Below are 19,171 nucleotides of genomic sequence, written 5' to 3' on the forward strand. Positions count from 1 at the left end.
GGATGGGGGACCTGGAAGAATATAACTAAATGATTACCAGTGAGTCTCCATAGATAAATTCCTACACACAGAGTTGCTGAATAAGGAAGACAAGCACTAGAAATGTTACTGGAGCCTAAAATATAAAATACAGACTTTCTCTTTCTCTATTATGTATCTTGGTAGTGGATATTTTAAATGCAGGCAAATGCTGCATGTTTTATCAAGGTAACATTTAATTATTTTGATGCTGGATAAGAAACTAAACTAAAAGAGGACTTTTAGAGACGGTGCCCTAATTCAAAGAAGGGACATAAGTGGGAGGTTGTAAGGCACCTTATCCACTGAAGGTCAGGGCCCAGGAGCAGCCGTTTCTTTCCGTCTTTTTCCAGGAACAAGGGCCCTGGGCGAATGGGGTGGCGGAAGAACAGTGTAGTTCAGGTGGCTCATCTGTCTGGGAGGAAAATGCCAGCTCACCCATTCCCTTGGGCCTGCCTGAGTGGCGAGGTGGGGAGGCAGGAGCCATCTGGGGCTGACCTGGGGTAACCTCTCCCCCATCCCACCCCCCACCCCCTGTATCCCATCACCTCTGCACAGGGGACTGTGAGGTCCAAGCCCACCAGCAAACTCTTTTTTATCTAGCCCTCAGATTCACTTATCAGCATGTTCCTACCTCTCTCTTGGGGACACAGCACCAGGGAGGCCTGGAGTCAGGAGACAGGTTGGGACCCAGGCTTCCCCCACTCCCCAGCCCTATAAACTTGGCTGGGTGCTTTACCTCCCTGAGCAATGACTTGGGACTTGGCCAGGACCAAGCCCCTATTCCATCCTTGTCATATTGACCAGATGACCTTGGGAAGACACTTCACAACTTCCCTCAACTGGTTTCTCCTTTGTAATCTATAATAAAAGCATAATATGCAAATAGACCCAACTGCCAAACAGCGGAATGACTATCCGAACGATCTTCTGGACGAGGCCGGGGCTGTGAGGGCTGAGGCAGCTGCTGCAGCTGTGAGGGCCTACTCTTGCATGAATTTCATGCACCGGACCTCTAGTCTATATACACTGAGTGGCCAGATTATTATGATCTCTGAACACATAATAATCTGGCCACTCAGTGTACTTCTCTTGAGTACCTCATTTATTTGATATCAAAGATACTATAAATCGTGCACCTGATCAGTTTTCCCATTTGCACTGGCTGATAGAAAGCTCAGGGCAAATAGGTGGTTGATCTCCAGCAAAAGTCTAGAATACTTTTGGTACCCATTTGAGATACAAATACACTGAGTGGCCAGATTATTATGCATTCAGAGATCATAATAATCTGGCCACTCAGTGTATATAAAAGGCTAATATGCTAAGTGTCCCTCTGACCATCCACTGACCACCAGGGGGCAGATGCTCAATGCAGGAGCTGCCATAAAGTGCACTGGCCATTTACAAAGAAACAGCACCGCGGATCTGGCGCCCACAAAGCAACACTTGGCTTCCCCCAAGTGGGACATAGATCCCACCACCACCCTGGAGTGACAGACCACCAAATCGCAGCCAACGCTGCCGAGACCCTATGGCGCAAAATGCGGCCCACAGCCCAGCCCAGCCCAGAAAGAGTGACTGTGGGCACTGGGTAATGACGTCATATAGCAACGCCCAGCTTCCTCTCCCTAGTGACTAGCCCCTTTGCAGTTTCTTCAGCCCAGGAACACAACTTGCTTTATAGCCAGGTGCAAACATTTTACACTTTAACCAAATGTCTGTGAAGCATTTTCCATGCCTCATCTCATTTGATCCTCACAGAAGTCCTGGAGTAGGTAGATAGGAGACTTGGTAGAATCCTATTTTCTTTTCATTAGCCAGAAAATGGAGATTTAGAAAGTTTAGAAACTTGACCCGACTGAAAAGAAGAAATCGTAGATCTTGAAAATGACTTCAGGTTTTCTCACTGTGCAGAATATAGTCAAACACTGCTGCAGTTAAATATTTTACCCTTTGTTCCTCCTGCGTGATCTACAATAATAATGTGCTTTGTGTTGATATTTACTGCTGTGTTGCTGACAATTACCTGAAAGAGAAGTTGGGGTGCTTCACTGGGCTCGAAAAAGTTTAGCTACATCAGAAAGCAGGTCTAATTAAGCAAGTTTATTCTATATCTATAAATGGCTAAGTTGACTCATGCATGTGCGATACATATAAAGTTCTCGCTGGCGCCAATCGCACACATGTGTTTCCATCTGTCATTGTCAATCGTGAATTTGGTTGACACTTCTATTATAGAGAAAAAGCGAATAGCGATATTAAAATATTTCTTCTAATTAATTTCCTTTCAGTGTGCACGAATCCATGCACTGGGTCACTAGTATGAGAATAACAGTGGTACCTGGCTCATAGGGTTCTTGTGAGGGTCAAATGAGAAAACGTGCGTGAAGCAGGACAGCCCTGGCACATAGTAACTGCTCAGCAGTGGTCAGCTGTGCTTTATCATCCCTGATCTCTGCATAGCATCATTAGCTCCACTTACTCCTGGGGTAATGGAGGCCTGCTGTGGTGATCCGCCCAGGTCCAGTATGGAGCAGCCTGAGGTGGCAGGAGCAAGGCCTCCTGCCCTCCAGACAGAGGCTTTTTCCATGAGGGAGGGTAATCCCTGTCTGGAATGTGCTTGTTTATTCTCTTCACAGGGTCACAGGGTGGATACGGGTATTGGCTTATTCATCAGCTACCACAGCCAGCAGAGAAGGGTCATGGGCTCTGGTGTTCTCTGAAGTCAGGACCTCGGGAGGGTGGGCTGGGCCTGGCTGGGCCCTGCCTCTGGTGGGATTCCCCCTGGCCTGGCTCAGCTGCTCCTGAGTTGGCGGCTGGGCTGGGACGTGAGTCAGAGCTGCCCCGTCTCCCTTCCTCTCCCCTGAGCAGCCCCAGCCCCAGACTCCTGGAGGCAGTCCAGGGAGAGGCTCCAAAACAAGGTGCCCTCCCCCAACAAGATGCCCCTCCCCAGCTCAGAGAGAGCAGGGGATGGCCAAGGTCCCAAACCTGGTTCCACCTCAGATGACCTCTCCCAAACGGCCCAGGTGGGAGGCCCAGGAAGGTCCAACCTGGGCCCAGGACCCCTGCACTTGGCCCCCTGCTCCTGGTAGCTCTATGGCCTCTGGCCCCTGCTCCTGCCACGGTCTCCCAGTTGGGCCGGGCATCGGAGCCGACGGGAGGAACTGAGCTGACCAACAGGTACCAGGATGCCTGGCTCCCTGCAGCCCCACACCACTGAACTCCTGCAGTCATGAGGGGCGGGGGGCCTACTAGGTGTGCACCCCTCTGCCCAGCCTGGCGAGCCTGCCCTCAGAGCCACAGCCAGGCCCCTCTCCCTCCCCTGGCCTCGCCCTGGCTGCACGCCCCCAACATTCTTCTTCGCTCCTTTTCCTCTCTCTTTCACCCTGTCTCCTCAATTCTTCCTTCTCTGTCCCCTTGGGTGCTCTGTCTGCCCTCCTCCTACCTGGGACCCCACCACTGCTCACGGGGCCTGGATCCTGGGCTGTAGTGGCCGCCTCTCAGGAGTCACTGCCGACGCAATCTGGCCCCAGGCAGAGTGGAAGGGGAGGGCGGGGCGGGGGGAAGCTTAATAGCCAAAGCCAAAGCACATGGTGGCGTGGGGTGGGGTGGGGTGGGGCGGCGGGAGGGGCTCAGGCTTCTGAGCCTGTGAACAGTCCTGCCCACCCCGGGGGCCAGGCACCTGCAGAGCCAGAGGAGCCTCATTTCCCAACTTGGAAAACCGAAGCCCAGTGTCCAGGTCACCCAGCTATTAGCACGGGGTGGGGTGGGCTGTGAAAATGCCCATCTTACATGGAAACCGGACTCAGTGCTGAAGGGACCTGCGTGGGGTCCCTGTGGCTGGGGTGAGGCCTGTTGGCCCCATTCCACTCCTGCCACCAACCAGACGCAGGGACCCAAAGCCGCCAGAGATCTCCAAGTCTGTGAGAAGCACCAGTTTAATATTAAAATCTTCCCCTTACAAAATAGTACACGGATAGGAAATTTTGATGGCGTATAAAACAGCACTTCTGTTGTATAAATGTGAGTTAATGTGAGTCTTAAAAATACTTGTAAACCTAGGTGATTACATCTTTGGTACCGTAGTGAGAGCCCAGTCCCTCTCCTCGGGGGCCCGGGGCAGGGAGGCGCCAACCAGCACAGGGGGTGGTGCCACCCCCTTCACCCCCTGCCGTCTTGGCCACAGCCCTCACTCCTTGAGCACTTCGATGCCCACTGGGCTGGGGGGCTGGCAGAGACACTGAGGTGAGTGGGCCTGGGCAGTGACAAACCAGACCCCAGGGATGGGGCAGCTGGAAGGCGAGAAGGCAACCCTCAGAGTACCCACCTCTTGTACCCCTTTCTCAGGCTCCCCTCCAAGACTTCTTGTCATTTCCAGGGCCCCCGGGGGCCTAACTGTGCATTGTCTCCGGCACAGACCTGGCAGGCTTCGGCAGTGTTGGAGCGGGAGGCGCACTGGGTGCTCTGACTTGCCCTCTCCGCCTCCTCGGCCCCGGGCAGCTCCGGAGGTCATTGTGGGTGCTGAAGGGGCTCCCATGGTCTTCCCGTGTCCCTGCTGTCTGTCGAGTCAAGGCCCGGGCAGCTGGCCTTTGGGGACTTGCCGGGGCCTGGGGAAGGGGCACGGTTGCTGAATGCCTGGAGTGTGGTATGTGGACTGGAATCTCAGATCCCAGCTGACCCCCAGGATGGAGGTTTGGGGTGTTTGGCTTTGTGGGGGGGGGGGGGGGGGGGTGGGCAAGTGTGCACCCCCAGGAATGTTCGTGCTGGTAGGCACCAGAAGTCAGTGAGTCCACCCTGCTCATTTCAACAGGGAAAACGGGCCCAGAGAGGGCCAGGGATTCCTGCAAGGTCTCGCGGCGGGTCCAGTGCGCATACGGTCCACAAACTGGTCCTCACGTGTGGACACTTCGCACAGCACGTCACACACTCATCACAGATGTGGGTCCGGCCGGCCCTGGAGACTGGTGCTGGAATAAGACTGGCAGTGATGAGGGAAAAGACTCCAGGACGCAGGAGCCAGGAGACATGGACAGGGCACTCTGTATGGGGAGGTGGCTCCGCGTGCCTGGCGCAGGGGCTACAGGCCAGAATGTCCTGGCTTTGGCTCAGCCCCTAGCTCTCATTAAGCATGGACGGCCCCAGACCAGCTTGGGCCTGGGAGAGTGAAGACTGGCATCGAGGGAGGAGGCAACACTGTCCGAGGCCAGGCCCCAGCTAAGCCAGGAGCCAGGGACACCAGGTCCCCTCCCCAGCGTTGGGGCAGATAAAGTACAAGGAGAGAGCTGAGCTCCTTGAGGGGTAGCTGGCAGAACAGAAAAAACGTTCCCCTATCACCTCATGAACCTTGAGAATCTCCTGGGATTCCAGCTTCCCCACCCCCACCCCCCATCAGCCAGGGGGAGAATCCCAGATTGTGGGTCACCAAGTCCGACTTCCCCATCTTACAGATGGGCCAACTGAGTCCTTTGGGAGAACTCTGGCTCAGAGTGACGTGGCCTCCCCAGAACAGAGGGCTGGTCATGGCCACTGCAGGTCTCCTGCCTCCTAAGCCAGCCCCAGGGGTTGGGGTGCAACATGTCAGGAGCAAAAGCTGATAGGACCGCGATGGGAGGCCCGGCAGGCCAGGCCAGGAGGCGCAGGGTGCTGGGAGGTAGAGGGGGAGCTTCGGGCAGGGCAGGGTGGGGGCCAGCCCCCTACAGGAAGCTGTCCTCTGCCTCAGCCCGGTGCCCGGGGCAGCTTGAATCCGGCAGCCACTCCGGCTCTGCCTCGGGCTGCACCTGGGACTCAGGCTGGGGCTCGGGTTCTGGATCCTCTTGGGGCTCCAGGGGGCTGTCACAGGAGATGGTCGAGGAGGTGTTGACTTCATTCAGGGTAGAGCTAGAGGGAGAAGGCAAGTGAGTGAGAGGCTGAAGGAAAACAACAATGGCATTCGAGAGCTTTCTGTGTCCGACCTGGCACTGTGCACGTTACGCACTTTGGCTCATTGAGTCCTTGTAAGGACTATGCAGGGCAGGCACAGAGAGGAAAGTGCCGCTCAGAGAGGTTCTGTCATTGTCCGGCACCACACAGCGCTTCATAGCCGCTCCGGCTGCTCCAAAGCTTACTCCTCACTCATCCACCTCCTGCACTCCTGACGGTATATGCTGGCTCATTTAACCCTCACAACAACCTTTTTACAGATGAGGAAACTGAAGTTCAGAGAGGGCAAGCAACTTGCCCGAGGGCACAAATCAGGGCAGCATTCACACTCTAAGCTGTTTGAACCCTGAGCTTAAGTCCTCTGCACACTGTCTACCGGAGCCTTGGACTATTAGCTGCTTCCACAGGCCGGGGGCCTTCGAAGTCCTGTGTGCTCCTAGCACTCAGAGAGAGCAGGCGCCAGCAGGTCTCCAAGCAGAGCTGGGACCCAGGTGGGGCTCCTGCCACTTCACCGTGGGCTCGGTCTGGATTGGAGGGAGTCGGGGTCTGGCCTCATGGGGAACCCTTCTCTCCAGCCAAGGGGGGACGCTGTCTGGACAGCAAGTCCAGGCAATAGCTGGGACTTCCTCCAAAGCCCTCCCCATACTCTAATGTCACCACATCCCGAGGCAAAGGAAAGCAGGAATCTGCTTCCCAGTCTGAATTCTGGCCTGAACTGTAGGCACCTACTACAACCACACCAGCTCCCCAGAGCCCCCAAGGTGTGGTTCTAAAGACAGGCCTCAGGCCTGGGGCTGGCAATGTCCCACGTAACACCTGGGAGCTGGGGTGCTAATTATGGCTAGGACAGGGCCTAGAGGGGAGAGAGCAGATGGCCTATGAGGGCTCCTTCATTTGTTTTTTAAATATAGAGAGAGCCTGACTGGTGTGGCTTCTTGGTTGAGCATCAACCTATGAACCAGGAGGGCACTGTCTGATTCCTGGTCAGGGCACGTGCTCAGGTTGCAGGTTCTGTCTATCTCTCTCTTCCTTCCTCTCTGAAATCAATCAATAAACTTCCAATAGACTTTTATTGACTTCAGAGAGGAAGGGCACGAGAGAGAAACATCAATGATGTGAGAGAATCACTGATTGGCTGCCTCCTGCATGCCCCTCACTCAGGATGGAGCCTGCAACCCAGGCATGTGCCCTGACCAGAATCACATTGTGACCTCCTGGTTCATAGGTTGACACTCAATCACTGAGCCACGCTGGCCGGGCCTAGGAGGGCTCCTTTAAAGGAAACAACTACATTGCAGATAAATCACAGCTCATTCTTTCTCTCACCAACCTGCCCTTTCCACTTGAGGACATCAGAGGTCAAATGAGTTCAATTCTCTCTTCTACTCACTGGCAGGAATAAGTGCTCACTCTAGTAGTTTACTTCTAAGGCAAGCCTGATGCCATAGACACACACACACACACACACACACACACACACACACACACACATTGTGCACATTATTGCACACCCTGGGCCACAGTGATTACCTGGCAAGGCTGGGGGACCCCTCCAATGGGCCCTCATCAGCAACCTCGGGTTTGGGGTCGGGCAGGGGGATGATATAGTCATTGTCACCCTCATTGGGCTGCACAGCAGTATAGAGGACTGAGCTGGTGTCCAGGGGGGATCGGAGGCCATGGAAGCCAGGGAAGCGGGCTTGGGACCGAAGGACAGCGGGATGGTCGCTCCTCAGAAACTCCTCGTCCACCTGCTGGTACTTCTGCTCCGAGGGGCAGGGGGAACCCAAGAGACAGGGAAGGCCAGGTCAGGAAAGCCTTTAGGGGTCGTCCAACAGTTAGATGCTGACCCAGCCCCTCGCATCTTGTGGAAATTAGGCACCTGGTGCTCAGAGGGGAAGGACAATTGTCCAAAGTCACACAAGACAAGGTGAGCTTAGCGCCACCCAGGGAGGGGGCAGTCAGTGGACCAGCACCCGAGATGCTAACATGTCACCCACTTCAGACCAGACAGGTGCTGTCTCATCCTGCCTCAACCTCCTTCAGTGGGTCCTGTTTCCCAAACTTCCCAATGGGGACCACCCCACTCCAGCTCACTGGTCCCTGAGTGTAAGCAGACCCGGGGCGGGATCGGGGTAAGGAATGGGCCTAGGGCAGTGGTCGGCAAACTCATTAGTCAACAGAGCCAAATATCAACAGTACAATGATCGAAATTTCTTTTGAGAGCCAATTTTTTTAAACTTAAACTTCTTCTAACGCCACTTCTTCAAAATAGACGCGCCCAGGCTGTGGTATTTTGTGGAAGAGCCACACTCAAGGGGCCAAAAAGCCGCATGTGGCTCACAAGCCGCAGTTTGCCGACCACCAGCCTAGGGAATGGGCTGTGTCTGGGCCAAAGGAGACGGGCATCTCCCTCCTCTAGTTCCTGCTGTGGGCAGGGAGGTGTGGCCCAGCTGGCTCCATCTGCCGTGTCGGAGCCTGGATGGGGCCCAAGTGACCAGGCCCTCAGCAGTCATGTAGCCTCAGGAAGTTCAAGCCTCTGAAGGAGACGCGAGATTTGGGGCCCAGGTGAGACGGTGTGAGGCAGGATGCAGGATGACGGGCGCTGTAGGCTCCCTTCTCTACTTTAAACCCATCAGCTTCCACGTGGGTTTCGTTTCAGAACTCTCTGTGCTGCTAAAATAAACTCCCGTCTCCAGCCCATCCCTTATTGGTACCAGAAGGGAAACTGAGGTCAGGTGAGGGTACGGGGTGGTCCCCCAAATGCCGGCATGTTACACCAGCCTTGTACCGGTGTCTGACTTCTGGACCAGAACGCTCCGGTTCCCTCCCCGACCCTGCCTCGACATACCTTTTTGTAACCCTCGCCCAGAAGCCTCTCCAGAAGCAGCACCAGCTGGGAGAAGGGGGGGCGAATCTCAAACTTCTCTTCCCAGCACTTCTGCATGATCTCGTAGCTGGGGAGAGGCGCAAGGGGTCAGGGTCTCTGACACAGGGCATGGCGGTGGGGGGGAGGGGGGCGGGGAGCTGCCACCCCAGAAAGGTGAGCCATGAAGGACTTGGGAAGGGAGGTGGATAGGTGTTGCTTTCCCTTGTCGCACCTGGATATCCCCTTGGGAAGCCCTCCCTCTGGCCCCGGTTCAGTGGTTCAGTGGGGTTGACCACGCCTGGGTGAGCACGTGACCCGGGTCTGGCCAGTAGGCGCCTGCATCCCCTCAGCTCAGTGGCTGGTTCTGGGTGGGCACATGACCCCAGCTCAGCCACGACAATCAGCTCTGGGTCTTTTGCTGGAACTGGGGTGAAAGCAGCAGGACACAGCCACTGAGCAGTGCCAGCCTGAACAGGAGGCTGGGCCGAGGAGAGCGGAGCCCGGGGTAGAAGGAGAGATCGCTGATGACCTCAGCTGCACACCTGGATCCAGCCAGACCTAGATTTTTCTAGGCACCAATCAATCTATTGTTGGCTTAAGCTGGTAACGTTGGGTATCTATGGTTTGCACCCAAAAAGTTCTCCCAAATGCGCCACTCACATCTCATCGGAGGCGTGGGCAGGCTGGGCCATGCGGTAACCCCGCTTGATGGCATTGTAAAACTGCTCGTTCATGGGCAGCTCCGGGTAAGGGGTGCCACCTGCCAGGGAGCAAAGACAAGAGAAAAGATACACGGGCTCAGGCGTGTTGAAAAGTGGTGAGAAACCCTCGTGCCAGGGCTGGGTGGAGGGGAAGGTGACCTTGGGATTGAGAAATATGGCTCCTTCATGGCTCTGGACAGACTACGACCCTCCCCAGAATCAGAGAACCAAAGAATACCAGAGCCAAGCAGGCTTTCTGATGTCACTGTCCCAACCCTTAGATGCTCAGATGGGGAGGTAAAGAGGCCCAGAGAGGGCAAGAGCCTTGCCAAGGACACACAGCAGTAAGAAAGCAGCAGAGCTGGGACTTGAACCTGAGCCCCGATCGCTGACCCAGAGTCTGTTCCCAGCCCCTCCAGGCTGGAGGTGTAAGTGGTCAGGGAGGGTGCCCTGCCAGGCCGCTGAGGACTGTGGGGAGAAGGAGGCATACCCAGGGTGAAGATCTCCCAGAGCAGGATCCCAAAGGACCACACGTCGCTCAGGGTGGTGTAGAGGCTGTTGAAGATGCTCTCAGGGGCCATCCACTTCAGTGGCAGGAAGGTCTGCGGGAGGGCGGGTTCGTCTGAGGGCGAGGAGGGGCCGAGCCCCACCCTGCACCTGGGCGGGGGCGGGGAGACCTGGCAGTTCCCACCCCAGCTCCCGTCCGTCCCTGGTCCCTGAGGGCCTATCTGCTGGCACACGGTTCCCATGTCCATCCCAGTGCTGGCCAGAGGGTCAGGAGGCTGAGTTTCTTGGCCCGCAGCTGCGGTCATGGTCACCCCAGGGTCTGAGGCTCCTCACGGAACAGGCTTCCTTCCTGACCTGGAGAGCCCCTGACTGAGCTAGCAGGGCAGAGCTCTGATCCTGGCTGCCTCCAATCTCTGGGGCCCAGGGTCCCTCCAGCTCTGGGGTTCACTGTCCCAATGTAGAAAGTGGGCACACGCATGGGAGGCAGGGTGGTCATATTTTAACCAAATACCGCCTGCCACCTACTCATCTGTCTTAGCTGACACCTCGGCTTCTTCCTCTGCCTCCTGCCACCGTTGGGACAACCCATTTGGCCTGCTCCCCCTCCAAACTCCCCAGGACCCATTACAGCTGGTCCCTGGCCCCCTGTCATGACCAGCAAATCTGAGCCCAAGCTCACCCTGCAAGCCTCAGCATCTGCTCCCGCTCCACCCCATGCACAGCTCGTGGCTCCCTTCCTGTCGCTGCACACACGGCTGGGCGGGCAGAGCCGTCACTGCTGGGCAGGTCAGACCACGAGGAGCCCTGACCTGATCCCCTCTGAGCCGAAGCCAGGCTGACCGGGAGGGGCAGAGACGCACAGGGGCGGGGAAGGTACTCACGCTGCCTTTGGAGATGTAGTTCGAGTCCCGCATGATGTCACGAGCTAGGCCGAAGTCACAGATTTTGACCAGCTTGCCCTCACAGATGAGCACATTCCTGGCTGCCAGGTCTCGGTGGACACACTGGGGGAGGGGAGGATGGGAGCTGAGGCCTTGGGGCAATTGTGGAGAAAGACCCTCTGTGTCAAGTGCTTTGGGAAAAATGCATCACTGTCCAGGTGAGAGGGGCCATGTGGTGTGACGGACCACACAGGTGAGAGGGGCCATGTGGTGTGACGGACCACACAGGTGAGAGGGGCCATGTGGTGTGAGGGGACCACACAGGTGAGAGGGGCCACGTGGTGTGACGGACCACACAGGTGAGGGGCCATGTGGTGTGGGGGACCCCAAAGGTGAGAGGGGCCACGTGGTGTGAGGGACCCCAAAGGTGAGAGGGGCCACGTGGTGTGGGGGACCCCAAAGGTGAGAGGGGCCACGTGGTGAGAGCATTCACTGTCCTCATCCACCCTACGGGGCGAAGCTACTGTGTAGAGAGGTGTACCTGGAGGACCCTGGGTGGCTGGGTGACCCACCTCCCCAGGACCTCGATCTGCCCACTGGGACCACACGTACGTTCTTGGAGGCCAGGAACTCCATGCCATTGGCCACCTGGTAGCTGAAGCCCACAAGATCCGTGTAGCTAAGCACCGGGGACTCGTTGATCAGGGTCGCTCGACAGGTCCTCTCAGGAGCTAGAGGAGAGCAGAAGGTCAGCAGGTCTTGTGTTCCCATGGCCCATGGTCCTCTGCTCTTTGGCTCCTGGAGGCTAACTGTCCAAGACAGGGGCTACTGATCCTCTAAATCTCCCCCAAAGGAAAGCAATTTCCAAATATCGAACTGGAACCTCTCCTATTTTACCAGAGCCTTTCTTGTCCAGAAAAACTGTCAGCATTTGCCCTGGACCACTCAGCCTGGCCTGCCCTTTTCAGGGCATCAGATCAGCCTGGGGCTTACTCCGAGCTGATCACCCTTCCCCAAGGCCCAGGAGGCCAGGTACTCCCCCACCCTAGCTTCCCCTCCATGTAGGCTGCATGTATATGTCTGGACCCAGAAACTGGGGTTCGTATTGAGGCTCTACCACAGCCGCTTTGGCCAGGTGGCTGCCCTCAGTTTCTGCATCTATGAAATGGGCACAAGGCCAGCTTCCTCCCAGGGTTGTTCTCCAGCTGGACATGTGAAAGGCTTTGAAAAGAAGGCAGCACTGCGCAGGTGTGAGGGCCATACAGGTGAGAGGACACCGCGCACCCACCAGAGGGGACGTAGTTATCGTAAGGAGCCATGTAGTTGGAGGACTCGATGTCTGCATATTTGATGTCTCCTTTCATGTCCAGCATGGGCACGTAGTCCACCGATTCGTCCTTGCTCATGTCCATGTAGCCACCGTCACTCTCCCCGGGAGACATGTGGCTGAGGGCGAGAGGAGCGTCACAGAAGGAGAGGTCACCGGCTTTCCCTTCTTGGCCCCCTCCTGCCCCTCTGCTCACCGCTGGGGCCTCAAGGCCCCGTCACTCAGGTGTTTCTTCTCTCCCTCACTCAGTCATCCTCCTCCAGTCTGTCACGGTCATGGGAATGACCTCGAGAGCCCTTTCAACCAACCTGTGGGGCCCTGAGTCGGGCCCTGGGTCTGCCAAGATGACATAAGACCCAGTGTGTGTCCTCAGAGGGCTCAGGCCAAGCTATGATCTGAATGGAGCCTCTGCCTGCGGCATCAGCCCCTTGAAGAGCTGTGGAACTACAGACACGCGTCTCTATAGGTAGAAAAAAGACTGGAAGAAAATGGGTCAAAGTGTTGGGGAGGACAGGGATGAGTTTTACTGTCGTTTAATGCTTTTCTAACGTTACTCTTGTCTCTGCAATAACTGCATATTGCTTTTGTGTTATTTTTGGAAAAGAAGAAGGAAGGGGCTAGGTTGACCTCAGGGCACTGAGAGGCTGGTGTGCAGAGGGCGCGGGAGTTCCAGCGAGGAGTAGGGCGTGGAGTCAGGCCTGGGGACCATGGGGAGGGACCAGGGGGTCCCACCTGCAGTGTTTAGCACAGGGCCTAGCACACTGCAGACAGCTAGTAGGTGGCAGCAGATCCCACCGTTATCATCAGCGTGACTGTCATGCCCCAGATTCACTCTACCCTCCCCAGCCTCCGCTTCCTGTACTAGACAAGGAGGGAGCAAGCAGGTGCTCCTCGGGCCTCCCCACCTCCCTCCAGGTACCTGGGCAGCGGGAGCCCGCCGGGCAGAGCGTTGCTGTAGAGCTCGGCGCCGGGCTGGCGGCGCTTGTCGGAGCAGTGCTGCAGGAAGGTGTGCTTGTTGCGGTGCAGGTAGTCCACCAGGTCCCCGTAGCGGCAGTACTCGGTGATGATGTAGATGGGTCCTGCGGAGGGACAGGCTCAGGGACGGTCCCCAGGGAGGCCGCGGCTTCCATTAAGGGCCATGAGAGTAGTGACAGGCTGCACGTGGGAGAGGCAGCTTGGTACAAAGGCGAAGAGGCTTTGGCTCCAGGCAAACCTGGGTTCTTCACCTGCCTCTGTAACCATGAGCAAGGTACGGAGTTTCCCTGAGCCTTGCTTTCCCCATCTGTTAAAGGGGGCCAGTCATACCCACCACAAAGAGTTGTCGTGAGTGTTGACGGGATAATGCCTTTGTCGGCTCAGCTCGGTACCTGGTCCGTAGCAAGCACACAAGTGTTAGCTGTTGTTGACAGGTTTTCAAACTGAAGCTTATTTTGGAACCAGTTTATAAAGCAAATAGTGGCAATTATTCACCATCAGGTTACTGCTCAAATTCAAGTACGATACGTTTACTTAAGGTCAATCGTGGGAACTTGAAGATATTAATGGGAGCAAAAATTGTGAAATGGGGTGACGACTACAGACATAAACTGGCCTGTGTGTGCCATGCACTTCTGTATTTTGTTTTGGTTGTGCAATGTTGAGGAAAATCCCAGATCTCACAATAAGCAACTGTAAATGGCAATAACATTGTTTTTGCAGCCTAACTTGTAATCACGGTTTCAAGTAAACATGCTGAGCCAGGGCTTGATTCTATGACCTGAATGAAGGCAGTTCCCAGTTAGCAGGCTGGTGGTCTCCAGTCGTGGGCACACAACTCAGCTCAGTGTCGCATGAGCTATCATTTATTACAGTTGTTAAAATGTATCAAGAAAAAAACACACAAAACAAAACAGACACAGAAAACAGTATGGTGATGGCCAGAGGGAAAAGGGGGAAAGGGGGAGGTGGAAGAGAAAAAAGGGGGGATAAATGGTGGTGGAAAGAGACTTGACTTTGGTGGTGAGCATACAATGCAGTGTGCAGATGATGTTTCATTGAATTGCACACTTGAAACCTGTATGGTTTTATTAACCAACTACAGGCCCGGTGCATGAAATTCACGCATGGGTAAGGTCCCAAGGCCTGGCCGGCGATCAGGGCCGATCTGTGGGGTGACCGGTGGGGTGATCAGGGCCCCTGCTTGCACCTGCCTTGGCTGGCCTGCCGCCACCCACTTGCTGGCCCCGCCCCCCACTGCCAGTCACCTCCCTCTGTGGGGCGACTGGCAGGGCGATCGGGTAGTGGGGGGTGGTGGCCTGCTTGCACCCGCCTTGGCTGGCCTGGCGCTGCCCACTCGCCAGTCCCGCCCCCCACCGCCGCTGGTCAGCTCCTGCGTTGAGCATCTGCCCCCTGGTGGTCAGTGCGCATCATAGTGACTGGTTGTTCCACTGTTCGATCGATTTGCATATTAGGGTTTTATATAGATGGATGTCACCCCAATAAATTCAATTATCTATAATAATAAAAGGGTAATATGCTAATTAGACTGGACATCTTCCGGACATCATTCTGGACATCCTTCCTGACAAAGCTGGGGCCAGAGGGAAGCCAGCCACGGGTGGCCTGAGGGAAGCCAGCCTGAGTCCCAAGTGCCTGCGGGCGGCCCAAGGGAAGCTGGCTGGGGTCCCAGGTGCCTGCTGGTGGCTGGAGTAGGGAAGCCCTGATCCCGGGTGCTGGAGGGAAGCCAGTCCCGGAGGGAAGCCAGTGCCGGCAGCCGGGGGAAGGAAGGCCTACTCTTGCATGAATTTTCGTGCATCGGCCCTCTAGTAAAATATATTGTGAAAATTTTAAAATGTCAGAGGATCCCTTCATTTGGGAACCATGGACTGATGGCCTGAACAGTCCTCTGGCCTTGGCAGTGCTGTGTGTGATGCTGTGCGTTTCTAAATCCCATATCCATCTGGCTCTGTCAAGTGAGGGTGTTGGATGCTCCAACTGGAGTGTCCTCATGTCCCTGGACTGAGGAGCGGTGGAGAGGGCCAGGCCTTGGCCACTGGCATTTCCCAGAATCCTCTGGGCAATTGGGTCTGTACCTCCTTTGGTGCAGGCTCCCAGCAGATTGACCACGTTCAGGTGGGGCCCGAGGTGACTCATGATCTTCAGCTCTGACATGAGGGCTTGCTTCTCACTGCTGCGGGCTGTGGCTGAGGAAGAGAGGGGGGCCTCAGGCCTGGCCCATCACTGAGGCCCCACGGAGGCCCCACTGGAGCCTATTCTGGCTCTGCCCAAGTCTGTGCTGTAAGACACAGGTGGCCAAGGGTGGCAAGGACCCACATGCAAGGAGAGGGGAAGAGGTGGGCGGGGGGAGCAGGGGAAGGAAGAGGCTGCCAGAGGTGGGAGCAGGGTTTGGAAGTCTCTTTCCTCAGAGTGGGGCTGGCCCCAGAGTGACTGTACTCCTCGTGCCAGTGAATCCAAATCCGAGTCAGGCCTGCCCTGCTCTGGGAGTGCCGGGTGTGGGGGGAGGGGCAGGAGAGAGGTGGGGATGCTCCCAGGACTCACATTTCAGCATCTTGACGGCCACTTTCATAGTGGCCTGAGAATGGCTCAGGCCGTGAGCCGTGGCCTCCACCACCTGCCCAAAGGCCCCGGAGCCGAGGGTACGTCCTGGGAAAAGATGACCCCTCAGCTCCTGGCCCACCAGGAAGCTGCATCCCCGCCCTCAGCCACCCTGGACTTAAGGTGTTCCCCCCAATGAGAGTCCTAAAATCACAGCGCTTCACAGTCCTTCCTGGTGTCTCATCTAAGTCCTCGCTGCTTTCTGGCCCATCTTGGTCCCTGGAAGCCTTCCTCCCTCCCCAGAGGGGAGCACAGCTCCTCTGCACCCCCCAGCCTCCCAGCTAGACTAAGCACAGCCCTGTCCTCAGTTAATACTTTCTTTCTCGTCACACAGTCATGGGATCATAGGACCTCAATGCTGGATGGTCCCTGGGGGATTGTCTTGTCCCCATTGTACAAACGGGGAGACTGAGGGCCAGAGAGGGCAAGACATCCATCGGCCCTAAGTCTCAAAGCTAGTCACAGCAAAGCTGGGACCAGACCTCAGATCATCTTCCCGCCCGCCTCAAGTCCACACACTGCCACGTGAGGTCTCCTCGAACTGACCAAGCACAAGCTGGTCCCGGGGCAGCTCCCAGGTGGAGTCGTAAGGCAGCTGCATAGGGTCCACGTAGATGTACTCATGGCCATCGGAGCTCACAGATTCAATCACCTTCCATCGGATCTCATAGCGGGGCTTCTGCAGGACCAAGACCAGGGGTGGGTCATCAGAGGGGGTCTTGAGGCCCACTAGGTCCAATGCCTTATGGAACGGATGGGGCAGGAGACCCAGAGGCCCAGAGAGGGTCAGGGGCATAGCTGAAGTCACACAGCAAGTTATGGATAGAGCCGAGGCCTTCAGGGGTTCAGTGGGAACCGATGCCAAGGGGCTAAGAAGTGGCTGAGGAGTAGCTGACAGCCAAGGGCCCAGCTCATCAGAACCTCCTGCCCAGCTTCTCTCAGAGCCTCAGCTGCTCCTCAGATGGGAATAAAGGAGCACACAGCCCCAGAACGTGACACAGGCAGGGGTACTCTGCGGGGTGTGGACAGCCCCTCTCCATGCTGGGTCAGTCACAGCAGGAATCTCAGAAAGACGTAACGGTGGGATCTTGAAACCACGAAGTGTTGGAATCACTGGACTGAAATCTTAGAAAGATAGACTGTGCGGTACTGCAATCCTAATTCAGGAATCTTAAAATGTCAGAAGCATAGGATGATGAAATCTCAGAACAGAACATGGAAATTACAGAGTAACAGGATTAGAATGCAGTGCAGCAGGATCCTGAAGTCTCTGTGGGTAAGAGTTGGAAGGATCCTGGGGCCCATGTAGTCTACCCGGCAGGTCCCATACCCTGTGTCTGGGATGGGCAGGAGTGATGTCTGAGCAGGACCCGACAGGGGAGCAATAGAGACAGGGAACCCTGATGGCCTAGACCGGGCTGCTGGGGATGGAGGTAGCTCAGACATCCAGCATCACTCTATCATTTTACACCTGAACTCCATGCTGGACCACAGACATGGCCAGATCCTGTGGGATTCAAGGACAGCCGGGGGGAGGCGGGGGGGGGGGTTTAATACAATGGTGTGCTAGTCTGTATCCCTTAGGCAAGGGCGGGGCTTACCTTCTGCCAGAGCATGATGAGGATGATGAGGGAGATGATCGTGAGGACCACCAAGGCCAGGATGGCCGAGATCACCACCACCTTGAAGGGCAGGGCTGGAGGCAGAGACAAGAGCTGGCCATAAGCCAACAGGGCACTTGGCAGCTGCCTTTCTCACCCCTCCTCTAGTACCACAAATCCCCCTCTGCCCACCCTGCCCAGAACTGAAGCCCCCTCTCACTCCTTTCCACAGGCTATAATGTCAGACCCTCAGCCTCTCCCTCTGGGCCACACCTTCAGCTTCTCCCATAAATACTCATGCCCTGCAGTAACTGCCTGCTGCTCAGATCACTATCGGCCTCCCATCCCTTCAGCCCTTGCAGGGGTCGGTGTGGCCTGTCTGCTATGGCTCCAGACCAGATGCAAGCTCCTGGCGGCCAGGCTGCGGCCCACCTGTCCTCTCCATGCTTACAGACATGCACCATGCCAGCTGCCCACATGCACAGGAATTGTACATGCATGCTTACACACTTGTATGGGATTGTGCACCCACAAGTACATGCATAGACAAACACTCGTGGGTTTACACATGGATCTGAGAGCATTCTTCATTACATGTTTACAAACCTACATTTGGAGGGTGTGTACCCATGTCTAAGGGTCAGGCATGCTCATGTGCATGGCTTACGACACACACATAGTGTACATACACTAGGCATAAGGAGATCGTGCTATTCATAGCCATGGTTTACAGACATAAGCTTGTGGGTGTATACGTGTGGCAATACTGTGCTAAGTGTAGGGACATGCTCTGGTGAGTTTCACAGGGCTCCGGAGCGCCCATGGACATGCTGACTCTGGCACACTGGCACAGTCACAAGTATGGCAGGCTCGAGGTGGGGGTGAGGGGTCATCGGGGGCCAGTAGGGCTGGATGACTCACACTGGGGCACCAGGGTGACCTCCTTCACATCATTGCCCAGCAGGTTTCGCAGCGTGCAGCGCACAGATAGTGGCTGGTCCACGCGGCGCAGGTGCAGCGTGCTCACCACCTCGAATTCCTGCTCCTCCGCCCAGTACGTCACGTTAGTCTCCAGCTGGCTCTCTTCCTCGGAACTGTTCCCCAGCAGCGTGGGTGGCAGCTCCCGCGGACATCTGCCAGGGGAGCCAGCCAGGTCAGCTTCCAGGCCCTGCCCTCTGGGTTATACTTCCCGCTTCCTGACCCTGAGCGGATTCTTCTGCGGTCCCTCGACTGCCCAGCAGGGGGCGCTCCTACCCCAGAACTGAGAAGCCCGATTCACAAATTCCATTCCCTTCCTTTGACCCTCAGAATAAAGTTAAGGAAAAGGGGGCAATTTAGGTCATGCAGGGCATCTCCACGAAGCCACATTTTCTAGGATGTGACTCTAGCCAGGAACAATGTGCCCAGAGGAAGGGGCTGGACCAGATGACCTTCAGTGGGTCCTTCCAGCCAGCTGTGGGTTCCCTGGGAGACTGAGGCAGGTGTTCTGCTCACCTTTTGAGGTCACTGCAGATAGACCAGGTGAGGTGCGGCTGAGGCATGCCCCGGCCGCGACAGCGGACTGTCTGTTCCCCATTGGCAGGATGGCTCTCACTCAGCTCCAGCACACGGACAGGCACTGCATGGAGAAGGCACGGGGCCAGGCGGAGGGAAGGTCAGAACGGACAGGTAGTGAGCAAGATCCTCAGGCAGGCAGGGCAAGGTCCAGAGTCGCCCCTGGGGGAGGGGAGCTGCAGACTGCAGGTGAACAT

At 56.2% G+C, this 19,171-nt stretch overlaps 1 protein-coding gene across 2 annotated transcripts in view; it reads right to left on the minus strand.

The window, feature by feature from the left end:
* Positions 1-3,941: 3,941 nt before the first annotated feature.
* PDGFRB (platelet derived growth factor receptor beta) overlaps positions 3,942-19,171 on the minus strand; it is a 37,228-nt gene continuing 21,998 nt past the window's right edge. For both annotated transcript variants that reach the window (XM_079772324.1, XM_079772323.1), the window contains 15 exons: positions 18,915-19,038; positions 18,342-18,553; positions 17,421-17,515; positions 16,366-16,498; positions 15,763-15,867; positions 15,297-15,407; positions 13,145-13,304; positions 12,187-12,344; positions 11,511-11,629; positions 10,899-11,021; positions 10,001-10,112; positions 9,470-9,569; positions 8,792-8,897; positions 7,471-7,703; positions 3,942-5,898 (listed from right to left, as the gene is read on the minus strand). In XM_079772324.1, the coding sequence (XP_079628450.1) occupies positions 5,715-5,898; positions 7,471-7,703; positions 8,792-8,897; positions 9,470-9,569; positions 10,001-10,112; positions 10,899-11,021; positions 11,511-11,629; positions 12,187-12,344; positions 13,145-13,304; positions 15,297-15,407; positions 15,763-15,867; positions 16,366-16,498; positions 17,421-17,515; positions 18,342-18,553; positions 18,915-19,038 (2,075 nt within the window). In that variant the 3' untranslated portion in view covers positions 3,942-5,714. The remainder of the gene's footprint in view (positions 5,899-7,470; positions 7,704-8,791; positions 8,898-9,469; positions 9,570-10,000; positions 10,113-10,898; positions 11,022-11,510; positions 11,630-12,186; positions 12,345-13,144; positions 13,305-15,296; positions 15,408-15,762; positions 15,868-16,365; positions 16,499-17,420; positions 17,516-18,341; positions 18,554-18,914; positions 19,039-19,171) is intronic.

Source organism: Cnephaeus nilssonii (genome assembly GCF_951640355.1).
Source record: "Cnephaeus nilssonii genome assembly, chromosome: 5".
NCBI lineage: Eukaryota > Metazoa > Chordata > Mammalia > Chiroptera > Vespertilionidae > Cnephaeus > Cnephaeus nilssonii.